This window comes from Amphimedon queenslandica, unplaced genomic scaffold (genome assembly GCF_000090795.2).
Source record: "Amphimedon queenslandica unplaced genomic scaffold, v1.1 AMPQUscaffold_12947, whole genome shotgun sequence".
Classification (NCBI taxonomy): domain Eukaryota; kingdom Metazoa; phylum Porifera; class Demospongiae; order Haplosclerida; family Niphatidae; genus Amphimedon; species Amphimedon queenslandica.
In genome coordinates, this window is record NW_003546817.1 from 43,123 (window position 1) to 57,293 (window position 14,171).

At 35.6% G+C, this 14,171-nt stretch overlaps 3 protein-coding genes and 1 long non-coding RNA gene across 6 annotated transcripts; 2 read left to right on the forward strand and 2 right to left on the reverse strand.

Moving 5' to 3' along the window:
- Positions 1-2,748: 2,748 nt before the first annotated feature.
- LOC100638741 (terminal uridylyltransferase 4-like) lies at positions 2,749-5,537 on the forward strand. The gene is made up of 14 exons (XM_020002269.1): positions 2,749-2,825; positions 2,923-3,009; positions 3,064-3,158; positions 3,200-3,251; positions 3,298-3,367; positions 3,428-3,554; positions 3,597-3,710; positions 3,756-3,827; positions 4,145-4,212; positions 4,261-4,418; positions 4,465-4,538; positions 4,588-4,699; positions 4,793-4,990; positions 5,041-5,537. The coding sequence occupies exons 1-14, from the start codon at positions 2,798-2,800 to the stop codon at positions 5,466-5,468; spliced, it is 1,683 nt and encodes a 560-aa protein (XP_019857828.1). The 5' UTR covers positions 2,749-2,797; the 3' UTR covers positions 5,469-5,537.
- Positions 5,538-5,571: 34 nt separating this feature from the next.
- Positions 5,572-9,449, forward strand: LOC100638869 (vascular endothelial growth factor receptor 2-like). 3 transcript variants are annotated; one of them, XM_011408529.2, is made up of 15 exons: positions 5,572-5,855; positions 5,903-6,096; positions 6,176-6,265; positions 6,312-6,611; positions 6,666-6,737; positions 6,785-7,091; positions 7,155-7,253; positions 7,307-7,461; positions 7,520-7,802; positions 7,857-8,047; positions 8,102-8,146; positions 8,222-8,290; positions 8,336-8,591; positions 8,679-8,775; positions 8,842-9,449. In XM_011408529.2, exons 1-15 carry the CDS (start codon positions 5,780-5,782, stop codon positions 9,296-9,298), a joined length of 2,691 nt encoding a protein of 896 aa, XP_011406831.2. In that variant the 5' UTR covers positions 5,572-5,779; the 3' UTR covers positions 9,299-9,449. The 3 variants fall into 3 exon arrangements, with proteins under 3 accessions (XP_011406831.2, XP_019857827.1, XP_019857826.1); XM_020002268.1 differs by having other exon boundaries at positions 6,785-7,049; positions 7,092-7,253; XM_020002267.1 differs by having other exon boundaries at positions 6,785-7,253.
- LOC105314381 (death domain-associated protein 6-like) lies at positions 9,303-10,730 on the reverse strand. Its single transcript, XM_011408530.2, has one exon. The coding sequence runs from the start codon at positions 10,232-10,234 to the stop codon at positions 9,380-9,382; it is 855 nt and encodes a 284-aa protein (XP_011406832.2). The 5' UTR covers positions 10,235-10,730; the 3' UTR covers positions 9,303-9,379.
- Positions 10,731-11,416: 686 nt separating this feature from the next.
- LOC109586100 (uncharacterized) lies at positions 11,417-12,518 on the reverse strand. The gene is made up of 3 exons (XR_002186825.1): positions 11,790-12,518; positions 11,601-11,733; positions 11,417-11,558 (listed from the first exon to the last, which is right to left on the reverse strand). It is a non-coding gene; the product is annotated as an uncharacterized LOC109586100 (long non-coding RNA).
- Positions 12,519-14,171: the final 1,653 nt, after the last annotated feature.

A 14,171-nucleotide genomic window follows, 5' to 3' on the forward strand; every position in this document is an offset into this window, starting at 1 on the left:
GCGGCTAAAGTGGATCTTGTTTCAGGAGGTGTGGAGGAGCTAATTCAAGACTCTCCTTTGGATTCCTTGAGTCTGCAGACTATAATAAAAGTAATAACTACAGTCCAAGTTATCAAGACACTACATTAATGTATTAGGACCAGGATACCAGCAGGTATACCTGTATTGGTTGTAAGTATATTACTGAGGAGCAGGAGGCTCTCTTCCAACACATCAGGACAGAAAAACACTTTAGAAATGTTCATGTTAGAATAATAATAATAATAATTAACATTATTAGCATTATTCATTATTAATATAGGGTATTTATACTGAAATATTGCTACCTTTATTGGAGAGATCAACTGAATTTGATGAATTAAATTCATCAATTGAACGTATTTATAAGAATAACTCGGCCAAAGAAGTGAATCAGTTTAAACTGCGAACTGAAATAGTGAGAGAATTGGAAGAGAAGGTTCGAGTAGTTAATGGAAGTGTGTCGCTGGATGTGGTTGGATCAACTGCCACTGGATTGTGTTTAATAACTAGTGACATCAATATTAACATTACTACTGATGATGAGGTAGGTACTCCATTATTCATTTGTGTATCTATCAACATTTAGAGTATGATTCCAGATATATTATTAAATATTCTCAATTTATTGCGTGAAAATGGTAAGAGTTTCAATTAGTTAAGTAAATTTATTCATTTTTAGTTGAGGTGTATACTAATGTTAATGAAGACTTTTATTCGCCGCTTAAGATTCCAAAAATAACCTTCAACCACAAGTCAAGGTATGGAATCAGCTCAAACTTTCTACATAACATAAGAACAAGCACGTGCATTAGAAAATGTAATAAAATTCAAAAATTATCACATTTTCATTTTTGGCGAAATTTGGCCCGAGACCATGTACTATAGTACAGGGACTTTGACCTGATTTTGGAGCAACTTAAAAAATTCATAAAAAATCCAAATTTGATTGGAATCAGCTCAAACTTTATACACATCATAAGAGCATGTATATGTGTCAGGAAATATAATAAAATTCATGAATTTTCTCCTTTTAATTTTTGGCGAAATTTGGCCCAAGACCATGTACTTTTGTCTGATTTTGAATCAATACATTAAGTGACTGTGTATATTATACTATTTCATTAATTATTTCATTATTTAGTGGTATTTTATGTGAATTGAGAGCCGGAACATATGCTGTGAGTTATTGAACTTAATTAATTAATTAATTAATTATTATTATTAAATTCATAGCCCCAGAAGATGTCCTCATTATTATCAGTCTATTCAACACTTGATACAAGACTCACTGCCATTGGAACTGCACTCCATTACATAATTAATGTACGTCTATTTATGTATTAATGTATTAATGTATTAATGTATGTGTATTAATGTATTGTTATGTTTTCAGGTGTTAAAGTGCAACCAGCAGATTAATGGTCATTATCCTTCAGTGGTATTTGACTTATTAATTATTCATTACTTGCAGCAGACCACACCCCCTGTATTACCTGTGATACATGAACTATTGGATACTGATCAGACCGAGAGAGAAGAGGGCGGAGCATTCATTAATAACAATAAGTTCAAGGAGGCCCTAGCATCAGCTGCCAAAGAATGGGCCAGTACTAACACAGAGACTGTTGGACAATTACTATATGGGTTATTGAGGTGGGTGTGGCATCATTATTAATTGATTAATTATTATTATTACCGTTAGGTATTACGTATTTGATTTCAGTACTAGTGAGCATGCAGTTAGTGTCAGACAGCTCCAGTTACTAACAAGAGTTAGTAGGGGGTGGGGGAAATATGGACTGGCTGTTGAAGGTAATTAATAATTATTAATTATTTAATTAATAACACTATTATTATTATTATTGTTATCATTAATTAGATCCTATTATTCCAAAGAGCAACATTGCAAGAGCCTCCAATGACAATAGTAATCATTAATAATTGATTAAATAATTAATTGTTATATTTATAGTATTTGAATACTTGATGGATTGTTTAAAGACTATGTATTTACAGTTTAATGGAGTCTCATCTCATATTGATGTACTCCTGTCTTCATCAATAGCTCTACTGCTCAAACAATCCACCGATACCAACAAACCAACCGCTGGGACTGCAGCAATACATCATGATGACACTGGTAAACACAGTGGCATGATCATTGGACCAGTAGCCCCCTCCATTGGACTGGTAGCCCCCTCCATTGGACCGGTAGCCCCCTCCATTGGACCGGTAGCCCCCTCCATCATTGTACCAGTAGCCCCTTCTAATGGACCGGTAGACCCCTCCGTTGTACCAGTAGACCCCTCCATTGTTAATACGACCAGCAGTGCATCAGAGGAAGAGGAGAAGGGTGGTGGTGATGATCAGTCAATGGCTGATGGTAAGGATGGTAAAGATGGTGTGAGTGTTTCTAAACTGAAGAGGAGGAGGAGGAGGTTGTTCTTTAAACCTGTTGAGCATCAGGAGATAATGAAATTAATTAAATTAATTAATTTACCTCAAGAGGAAAAGTGTCCAATTGATGAATGGATCCACCTACCTCGTTTTAAAAGATTATTAAAAGTAATGTTTAACTAGTGATAATAACTATTAATAACTATCTCTAGTCTTGTCCGGTTTCTTGTGTTTTGTGTAAAAGGAATGGACATTCTGCACTGGTATGCTGTTACTATAGCAACCATAAATTTAATTATTATGATAGAGTTGTCCAAATGAAAAAGTCCCGAAGTTACTTGAAGAGGCTCCTCTACCTCCAAACAGAACCTTAAGAAACATGGAAGGATTGTTCATCCAGTATAAAGGTATAAATGTACATACTGTACAGTGTTAATACAGTATATTATTATTGATTATTGTTGATTATTATTATTGATTATTATTGATTATTGTTGTGTGCAGAATCAGTGAAATTAACTGATCCTGAGATAAAGCAAAGGAATGAAACTAAAGAATTGATACAAAGTGACATCAGGAAACTTTATGCAAGTAAGTAATGTCACAGTCTTTAATTAATTGATTATTATTATTGTTATTAATTAGATTCTAGCTTGGAATTGTTTGGATCATCAGCCAACGGATTTGGACACAGTAAGAGTGACCTTGACCTTTGTCTTATAATGGAAGATGATGAACAAGTACCTCATTAATGGATTAATTAATTAATTAATATTCATAGACTGATAAAGTCCAAATAATAGAAGATTTGGTGGAATCTCTCAAAGCTGACGGTAATCAATTAGTACATCAATTAATTAATTAATACATTAATATCAGTTAAATACAGGCGAGTAGTTGGTATCAAGACAGCAAGGGTCCCAATAGTTAAACTGACCATTAGCAGATGGTAATGAATAAATTAATGAATAAATTAATGATTGATTGATTACAATGTACATACATTCAGTAACATTGATGCTGACATCAGTCTGTTGAACAGTCTGGCACTCCACAACACTAACATGTTAGCTGCTTATAACGATATAGACGAGAGACTCCAGACACTGGGTTTCATACTGAAGTACTTTGCTAAAGTGAGTTTGATACTGTTAGTCTGTTATTTATTACCATATTAGGTGTGTGATATGTGTGATGCTAGTTCTGGTAGTATCTCTTCATATGCTTTCATTATTATGATGATCCATTACCTACAGCAGCTACCAATACCTGTTTTACCAGTTCTACAACAGGTTCATCCAGTCATTATCATTATTATCATTACTGTTTGTTAATAGTTAGGTGATAGATCCGTTGGGCCAGTAGTTAATGGTTGGAATTGTTATTATTTTAAAGACATCAGGAATTTAGTAAGTAATGTCACTCTCATTGATTGATTTTGAAGTATTGAGGAACTATAGCATTTTGAATAAAATTCTCCTGATACATTATACATGTACTTATGTTGTATAGAAAGTTTTGGACTGATTATAAATTAAAGATGATAGAGTATACAGCTCACTGAGGGGCTGTGAGTTCACTGGTACATACAATGTATAATAGTCACTCCTGTCCCAACCACCTAATGTAAACTGTGGTCACACAGTAACAATGATATGTTATCTAAACTGAGTATTGTCATTACATCTAAAGTGGCTATTGTCATTACATTATACTCCATTGACAGTATGAGGTATGGAAACCAGTTGAGAGGAACAGGATGAGTGTAGCTGAGCTATGGATTGGATTTCTGAAGTACATTATATCAGTAATTAATTAATTAATTAATTATTTGATTGACAGATATTATGCTATGGATTTTGATTGGTTGACTGATGTGGTAACAATTAAACAATTGGACAAGTTAACAAAGTTTAAGAAATGGTGGACATCAAAGCACGTGGCAATTGAAGATCCTTTTAACTTGGAGCATAACCTCGGACAGGCTGTATCTGGCAGAAGTATTAATGATTATTATAACTAACTAATATTATCCATTTATTGCAGTGAGGACTTACATGTTGATGAGGTTTCAAAGAGCTTACAAACATCACACGAAACCCAAGCACTGGAAGCACCTGGTGCATATGTGTCATTATTAAGTGTTACTATTATCATTAATTATTGTAGGATGAATTAATTAATGAATTTGTATTATGTGGTAAATTCAAAGCTCCCAAGTTTTTGATTTGTGATAAGTGCAACTCCAGAGGACACAGAGCAGAGTCTTGTAGTACCACCAGTAAGGACAGCATACACCATCACTTTATCATAATGTATGTATATGTACATGTATGCTGTATAATGTATACATGTATTTGGGTTGTGTTTGTAGGTACAGGAGGAGAGAGAGGGAAGGAGAGAAATAATAAACAACAGCAGCAGCAGCAACACCAACAACAGAAACAGGAACAGAAAGAGAAACATGAAGATAAACAGGAACCAGAGGATGCAGTTATGAGAGGAGGGGGAGGAAGGAGAGACAGGGGGACAGGAAGGAAGGGGAGAGAAAGGAAGCATGGTGATGACCCAGGTCAGTGTATTATTAGTAAACTAATACGATGAGTCTTGTATACTATACAGAAAGAAATGATGCATTAAAACGTGTATTGGCTATTACAAGGAATGGCTCTATTGAAGAATTAAAGAGATTGAAGCAACGTTTAAGACCATTGGTGTATGATAAACGTAGAAATGGGACCATACAACACAAGATTGAACTGTCTGTTGTTAACGAACTACTCAAGAAACATGAAGCCACACCCACTGGAGGAACCACACCCATTGTTAGAACCACACCCACTGGAGGAGCTACACCCACCAGTACTAGTTCTGGTTTCATTCCAGTACCAGTTTCAGCAGTTTATTCATCTCATTCCCTCGGTGTATTACCGTACAATGTCAGACCCCCTCCTTTACTAGCCACACCCCCTCCATTACTAGCCCCACCCCCTCCAACTGACACACCTTCAAGACTACATTTACTCTCCAGTCGTCCGTACAAACATTGAAAATATTTATTATTACTGTTGTTAATTATTTTTTGTTATTTAGAAAAACAAATTATTATTTGAACTGAAGGTGAAGCCGTGTAAAGGTGCAGATATATAGACTGACCACATTTCACTATCAGCAGCCCTTGCAGCCTTTCCTCACTACTGTAGCACCTTCAGCCCTGAGTATCATTACCTGTTGTCTACTGCTAATCACTGACTGCTTTAGTCTCTACCTCAACTGTATATACTGCTGATTACTGTCTGTTAGGAACTGGTTTAGTCTCTTCTCTGTCTATTGGAAGACTGTGTAGATAAGACTGGACAATATGTTCTTGTTCATTTCAGTTTGTATAATTACAATATGTGGATCAGCTACTGATGCTCACTCTATTAATAAAAGAGGTAAGTAATGTCAAGGTTGATTGATTCCCTTCATTAATGGCCCATAGATGTTCCTCCATTAGCTCTACACTGCACTCCTCAGTGGAATGGAACTAATCAATCATTCACTGTCCATATTGATTTCAATGTCTCCAATGACATTATTGGTAGCCTTCATCATTTTTGGATCACATTTGAAGTTTCTTTAAAATCAAATGGAAATACACAATCACACGTTGACATAGCACAGGTTTATGCTAATGTAAGTGTAAGCTATAAATTATTATTATTATTGTTATTATTATTATTATTATTATTATTATTACCATTTTCTCATGTAGAGTGGGACAAGACATCAAAATGTAACTCAGTTTCAACATACTGATTACAATAGACGTCCTATTAGTAACCACTTAAAAGCTGATTATCAAGTAAATGTTTTTGCTATTTATAAACTATAATAATAATAACTACTAGGTGACTACGAGTTGGACTCAGTTCCCAGCTGGTGTGTCTAGTCACATAAAAGACACTGTGTCCCTATACCCTCCCCTTCCTCCCACTCCAGTTGATCCATTACTAACTAACAGTGTCTATACTACTAGTGATTCTACACCTTCTATCATAGTAACCATCACCTCATTGACTGTATCATGGACTATTGATGATGGTGATGATAATAATCAACTGATTAAATATTATTTGAATTTCACTGGAAACTTTATTAGTCAGCATGCTCCATCAGTTGTTAGCAACGTGACTGCTGCAGGAAATGATGTAAGTATATAGTTTGTGCTATTACTAATTCTGTTTATTTTATTTAATTTGCAGACGTTCACAGGTCAAAGTACTGCCCCCATTACTATATTTGTACGTGATCACTCTCCATTCATACTAATACAGGTACAATTATTAATGATTTTATTATCATTAATATCATTATCAATTAGATGTATTCCCAATATTCTGTTACTGGCAATAGTGGCCAAATGATAAGTGTCACTTCTGATATCACCAATATAGCAAACATTTCATTAACAACAACAACAACAACAACAACTACTACTACTAGTACAACAACAACTACTACTACTACTACTACTACTACTACTACTACTACAGCAGCCACCAGTACTTCTACTAATAATACTCCAATGAGCACTACAATAGAACCAACAGCAACAACAACAGCAGTAGCAGTATCAGATACATCAGTTACTAGTGTCCCATTATCAGTTGCTAGTGTCCCATTATCAGTTGCTAGTGTCCCATTATCAGTTACTAGTGTCCCATTATCAGTTACTAGTGTCCCATTATCAGTTACTAGTGTCCCATTATTGAGTGTGACTATGGAGACATTGAGTGTTATGTCATCTCATCAGGTAACAGAATCAGTGACAGGAAGCACCACTACTAATGGTAAGTCCCTCTACTATTTGTTATGTACTATTTACTACTTGTTTATTGCACAGGATCTTCCTCCTTCACACAGGAAACTACAGTCATCATTGCAACAAGTTCACTGTTTGTGTTGTTGTTAGTAATTGGTATAGTACTGGTCGGCTTTTGCTGGTTTATCATAAACAGGAGAAAGAAGTTCAAGAACATATCGGAAGGTTTTGATATTGTAAGAGTTGTCAAAAATAATGTTTATTATTAATTATTGGTATCCTTTCAATTTGAAGGAAAGAAATGATGACATGTTTGCAATATTCAACAACCAACAGCAGACTGTATTGCTAAATGGACACTCCTCAAAGGATTGCAATGTTGACCTAACCTTCTCTCTACACACTGATGAATGGGAGATACCTTTTGATATGATACAGTTTGATCACTTGCTGGGTGAAGGTTGTTTTGGTGAAGTTTATTTGGGGAGATTGAAACAGGAGTTTAGCAGCAGTGTTTTAACAGCTTATTTTAGACAAAATAATACCAACGGGTTTGTAGCAATCAAACTATTGAAACGTAAACTATAATCGATAATTATTAATTGTTTATAATAATTATGTTCTTAACTAGCTACTGCCTCCAGCAGTGAAAAGAATGACTTCCTTAAAGAGATAGAACTAATGAAGAAGATATCAGTTGGTAAAAACCCTCGAGTTGTTAATATGCTGGGATCAGTGACAGTGCAAGAACCAATGCTACTGGTAACTGAGTTTGTGGTGCATGGAGACCTACTGACCTTCTTAAGGGCTTGCAGGAAGAAGGTAAAGAGTTGAGATTCAATTAATAATTAATTTATAATTAATTAATTGCTATAGATTGTGTTTCACAGAGGGAAAGGGCAACACAATGAAGACACCTCTGTAAGAATGGGAGGAGACTATTATTATTATTATTATTATTATTATTATTATTATTATTATTATTATTTTGCACAGGACGAACAGTTTGGAGTACTTGATTCAAATGATTTAGTTTCGTTTGCTTATCAAATAACTTCAGGAATGGTAAATCAATCAACCAATAGTTCATTAATGATACATCATTGATAGGAGTATCTTGCTAGTCTTCAGGTAGTACACAGGGACTTAGCCTGCAGGAATATACTGGTAGGGGAAGGGAAGAGTCTCAAGATTACTGACTTTGGAATGTCAAGGATGATATATCATGACACTGCTTATGTTAAGACAACCAAAGGGAAACTGCCATTGAAGTGGATGTCGATAGAATCAATCATTGACAGGATATTCACTACAGCATCTGATGTCTGGTCATTTGGCATATGTTTATGGGAAATAGCAACACTTGGTGAGTTAATGAGACTATTGGTATTATTATTATTATTATTATTATTATTATTATTATTATTATTATTATTATTATTATTATTGATAGGTAATGTACCATACCCAACAGTGAGCAATGAGGATCTATTACCAATGTTAAATCAAGGATATAGAATGGAAAAACCAAACAGCTGCTCTGATGAAATGTAAGTATAACGTGTTGCTATTATTATTATTATTGTTGTTGTTATTATTATTATTTATTATTATAGTTATCAAATCATGCTATCATGTTGGGAAGCTCTACCTGATGAGAGGCCATTGTTTAGTGACCTCAGATCTAATTTCGATCGTATATTGTCCAGACAACGTAACTTTGACGAGAACTACATTGACTTAAGCGCCACCAACACTTTGGCAGTTCCTGTACCTTCAATTGATGCTGCTAGTGTCACTGAAGATGAAGAACCAGTTAAAGAAATGAAAGAGAAGGAGAGAATGCTGTCAAATTCAAGATTGTCCAATGTATACGTGGAGAGTCCCTCTCACAGTTACGACTATAAAGCCGAGAGGCCAACTCGTCTCTCATTCCAAGGAGGCACTCTCTCACCAACAGCAGCTGTCACTCCAGGAGGTATATCGCTACCAGTCAATAACGAAAGTAAGAGCTGGAACGCTACCTTTGGATCACATTTGAATGCCAGCCCAACAGGAAGTAACTATATGTGAACAATTTTAAAAACCAACTTAATAAAATAAAATAATGTATAATGATATAGAGTAGTAATGTGTTATGTATCATAGAGTGTGCTAGTCTTCATCGCTTATCACTATAACCTCATGTTCAGTTTTGTTTCCCATTACTATAACATCATTAGTACCATTGGTATCAGACTCATCCTTTTCCCTCTCACTCCCTCCCTCCTCCTCCCTTCTCTTCTTGGAGCTGCTGCCAGTGGCTTCTGTTTCCTCATCTAATGAAGAGTCACAGCTACCATCACTCTCCTTCTCTTGACGTGAGACATATTCCTCAAACAAATCTGTTAGTTTCCGTTGACCTTCTTCTAAACTCTTTTTAAAAGTTTCTTTTAGTAATGGTTCTGTAAGTGCAGGGTCTTCTTTTGTAGGATCCTTGCTATAGTCAGTTAATAACTGTCTCCATTCTGTATCTCTTGATTTCTTTAATCGCTCACCGACTTCCTTGAATACTTTCCTTGACAACGTTTGTCTATCTTTATCTTTTATGCCTAAGGAATGTTTCTCATTGGCTCTATCAATTAGTTGAGCCACGTCCCAATAGTCAGGGAAATCCTCTTCTGATTTGAGTAGCCTCTCCACCTTCCTATTGATCTCAGGATAGGGTGTACCATCAAATGGGCCCGTTCCTTTCTCTTCTAATTTTATTGTTGGTGATAACTTCTTGAGTTGGCACAATTCCAACCAAGTCTCCATAAATTTCCTCTTAATGAGGTCCTCCTTGAGGTAGGTGCTTTTATCACTGTTCATGTCCTCCAGGGACAAGTCTTGTTCCATCAGTTCCCTGATCTGCCTGTCATACAACTCCAGCTTCTTTTCTAGTCTCCTTACTTTCCTTCTTGCCACCATTTTAACACTTAAAGAGGACAGTGAGGCTTCACTGGAACTTTCCCCCTTTCCTTCTGCCATTTTCAAATATTAATTTATTAAATTTAATTTAACCAATTTAACCCTGATGACCACCATTTTTATTCATGAATATGGGGTAGTACAGTACGCATGAAGAAGTTGTTCTCTTACTCTGTCAATTGCGTGTCACTGTGATCCAATGGCTGTTGACGGTTTGTGGAGGAGGACACCTCTTCACTATGCTGCTCGTAGTGGTTGTTCTACAGCTGTTGAATATTTACTATCAACTAGTAAATGTGATCCATTGCCGGGCTAAAGACAGTAAGGGGAGAACACCATTTGAGCTAGCTAACTGAGGAGTATGGTCGCACTGCTACTCTTTCTTCCACGGTCTTGAAGAAGTTTGGTGACAAAATCATCTCATCCAATTGATTCTTATGTTAACGTCCTCCTTGTGGGTAATCCTGGAGCTGGTAAAAGTACTCTTAGTCATGTCATCAAGGACACAGCTACTGGCCCTTTTGTTCTTGGAGACACCATTGACTCATAAAGCTAGGTATGTTATAATATGTACTATCACAATTGTCAAGTAGTGGAAGTGTAGACTGTGTATACACATTGTTAATTATTATTTTTATAGATATTAAAGATTTTGATATTCTCATCGAAGAGCTAACAATGCTCAATCATTTACCTTGCCATATATGGCATGATCTTGGCCTTCAGTAGGACTCTATCAGCCTACACTAAAAGACATCAATGAAGATAATGGAGACTCTAAGAAGTGCTTCAGACAGTGTATGTCTGCCTGTTTAAGAGGAGAAGATAATGTGAGAGAAAGAAAGTCCCAGTTGGTCATCATTAGCTACAGCACTGGATACAATAGAAGATAAATCTATAGCTAGTGACATTAGAGACAAGTATTGACAATAATTAGTTAGTGGATGATTGTCTATAGTATTTCATTTTAGTCTGTTTATGAGCTGTCATCATGTTACTAATTTCCCTACCTCTATAATTCATTGAAAATTCAATATTAATTAAACTTTCTGTGCAACATGTGTACATGTAAGTACATGTACATGTGCATCAGTAAATGTACAGGTTCCAAGCATTCGTAATGGAGTGGTGTATGTATGTGGTGGTGGCTCATTCGGGCTCTGTCATTATAAGCAGTACTGTAGCTGTAACAGCTAGAATAGGCAATGGCAGCTGCCCTGCATTTAAATCGCCATTATATTAAATTAAAAATAATTTAGAATATATTTTTTAATTAAAATATTAATAAACATCAAAAGAGTGAAAGAAGAGTCATTGTTTGTGTCTTTATAAATCTCTTGTTTCTCAAGTTGAGTATCGCACCACTTAACATTTCAACCTGAACCTATCAAAAATAATGTTAAGATTTGCTTTTGAGTATAGTTACTGTTAGTAAGTAAGAGTCTTGTTATATTCTTCTTGTATGTAGTGCTCTTAGCATCACTAGCAGTAGTAACCACTGGTGATCCCAGGCAGCACCATGTGGAGGCGGCACTACATTGCTGCCCAACCTATAATACCTAGTGGGAAATGCAAATACATCATTATTATGATTATGACAATGTTGACACATAACTTGATATTCTTATATTGCATGTCATTGTTCCACTAGTGACAGTATCTTAGAAATAGAAAGAGCTATATCAAACATTATTGATAAGTAACTCTTCAATATTTGATTTTATCTGTAAAACAGTAGCTGTAATACCTTTAAAATGTAAATTAACGCTTTGTAGATATACATGTTTAGAAAATACTTGAACAGTGAGATACTCCACACAGGCAATGTGGACAGGAGCTTGTTGACAAGTTGATGATACTAAAACTACTATAGTGCTTCCTACACCATTAACCTTCAATATATCACTATAACCTGTACCAGTACATTACTACCTACCTATAGGGGCTAGGACTTAATAACTATATTGTTGAAAAATGAACACTTTACTAATTAGTATCATTGTAGGTTGAGGCTGCAAGTACTTGCAATCCATTCATCTTATCCACACTTCAGCATATAAAGACTACTTACAACCGATGACCCTTTATACACTTGTAAAACCATTATGATAAACACCATATTAACCTTGTTATAATGTTCCATTACCTAAATCATAACATGATGATCCTCAATAGGTGTACCTATACCATATTAACCTTGTTATACAAGTACATTCATAGCATTACCTATGATACCTTATAACCTCTGACCTTTACAATGTAAATATGCTTTACTGAGCACATTGCTACCACCATATATACCATTACCATTGCCTACATTAACTTATAACAACACAATATATGACCTTATTATTGTTCCTTAATACTTAAAGACTATACCATTCAGAGGCATAACCAGGGAAATGATGGAGGGAGGGCACACTATGGACAAGTGAACTTCACATACAATTTATAGACAAGAGAACAGTCAGAACACTATGACAGTTGGTAGGGTACAAGCATAGACTGGTAGGGCATGTGCTCCACTGTACCCTACCCTGGCTACGCCACTGATACCATTTGATAATGGTAACTGCATGTGACCATTACATATACCGAACCATATGTTACCTCTATTGCATGTGACCATTGTCTATATATTGTAACTCTACAACCTTAACGTAACAACAAAAGTATACTCTTGATACCATAATGTACTACACAATGTGCATATGATAGTAGCAATTATGTAGTGTTTGATTGGTTTTAAGTAGTTAAAGGATCGAGACAAAAAAAGAAAAAGAAAATGTCTGATCCTTTCTTCTGCTTAGATCCCTCTCACATGATCAGGACTAAAAGATGTTGAATATTGTATTATAAACTTAAAAGAGAGATAGAGAGAAGGGGAGATACAAAAGAACAGGAACACACTAGAAAAAGATCAGGGACAAAACCAAAAAGAAAAACATCACTATATATACTAGTCCGTGGTTAACTATGTAAACAATATAATGACTACAATAATCACAATAACTATAAATCATTTTATTTACAACAAAAGCAGGTCACTGTAAAAAAAGGGTAGCTCAACCTATTGCATGCAGTGAAAAAATATGCTGATGTCTTCATTGAATCCAGAATATTTTCTCCTGTTTCTCTCCTTCCTTGATCCTCTCCCAACTGAAAGACAGCTAGTGATGAATGATCCGATTGTAAACTGACAGGAGAAGTGTAGAGTAGTGATGCTTGAGCCTCAATGCTATGGTAACATTTGGAAGTGTTGTGTCCAAAGTGACAGATCTGCCTCCTCCTTAGCTGATGTTTTGTCCAATGGACCATCAAATCATATTTATAATCATGTATGCATGGACAGTACACACATCAATGTAAAATGGGGACTCTGTCATGAGCACAGGTACATACATAAGGAATCAGTAAGAGATTACCCAGCTAAACTTGGAAACAGTTTAACGTCATATTTAGGACCCTAAACTTAGAAACAGTTTAACGTCATGTTTAGGACTGTTAAAATCTAAAAAAGTATGTAGGGATTTGACATCCATTTGACTACACATTATAACCTAAGCTAAAGGAAGAAACATCAAGCAATGACAGGTATAGGAATGGTACAATATTACTGTGTAGTAGCTAATGTAAAGGGTCACCACTCACCTGTATAATTTAATGTATAAGGGTGTACTCTCAAACTCTCTAATTTCATTTGAAAGAACGGGACTACATGTACACATGCAAAGGGATGCATGATGCATAGTACAACTATTCAGGAGCCCATGAAAAGGTTGGGCTCCTGATTTATTACTTAGCTGGTATCCGTAATGATAGCTATCCAAAGGTACTGTTGTATAGGGGCCAGAGAACGTACTGCAAAACAAATCAAAAGCAGAGGACAATATCCAATTCGTGAAAGAAACCAGCAGAGAGCTTACATCGAATCAGGAGAAGAGAGACCAGGGCAAACAGGACAGATGAAGCCTTACAAAGAGAAATGCATCAATAA

Excerpts from the sequence above, each read along its gene's own strand:
- LOC100638741 (XM_020002269.1), top strand. The coding sequence starts at position 2,798 with ATGGAAGGATTGTTCATCCAGTATAAAG. Across the intron at positions 3,711-3,755 it reads TTTTACCAGTTCTACAACAG|TTAGGTGATAGATCCGTTGG; the intron begins GTTCATCCAGTC and ends GTTTGTTAATAG. Across the intron at positions 4,539-4,587 it reads CCAAGCACTGGAAGCACCTG|GATGAATTAATTAATGAATT; the intron begins GTGCATATGTGT and ends TAATTATTGTAG.
- LOC100638869 (XM_020002267.1), top strand. The coding sequence starts at position 5,780 with ATGTTCTTGTTCATTTCAGTTTGTATAATTACAATATGTGGATCAGCT. Across the intron at positions 7,803-7,856 it reads AGCAATCAAACTATTGAAAC|CTACTGCCTCCAGCAGTGAA; the intron begins GTAAACTATAAT and ends GTTCTTAACTAG. Across the intron at positions 8,291-8,335 it reads ATCAAATAACTTCAGGAATG|GAGTATCTTGCTAGTCTTCA; the intron begins GTAAATCAATCA and ends CATCATTGATAG.
- LOC105314381 (XM_011408530.2), bottom strand. The coding sequence starts at position 10,234 with ATGGCAGAAGGAAAGGGGGAAAGTTCCAGTGAAGCCTCACTGTCCTCT.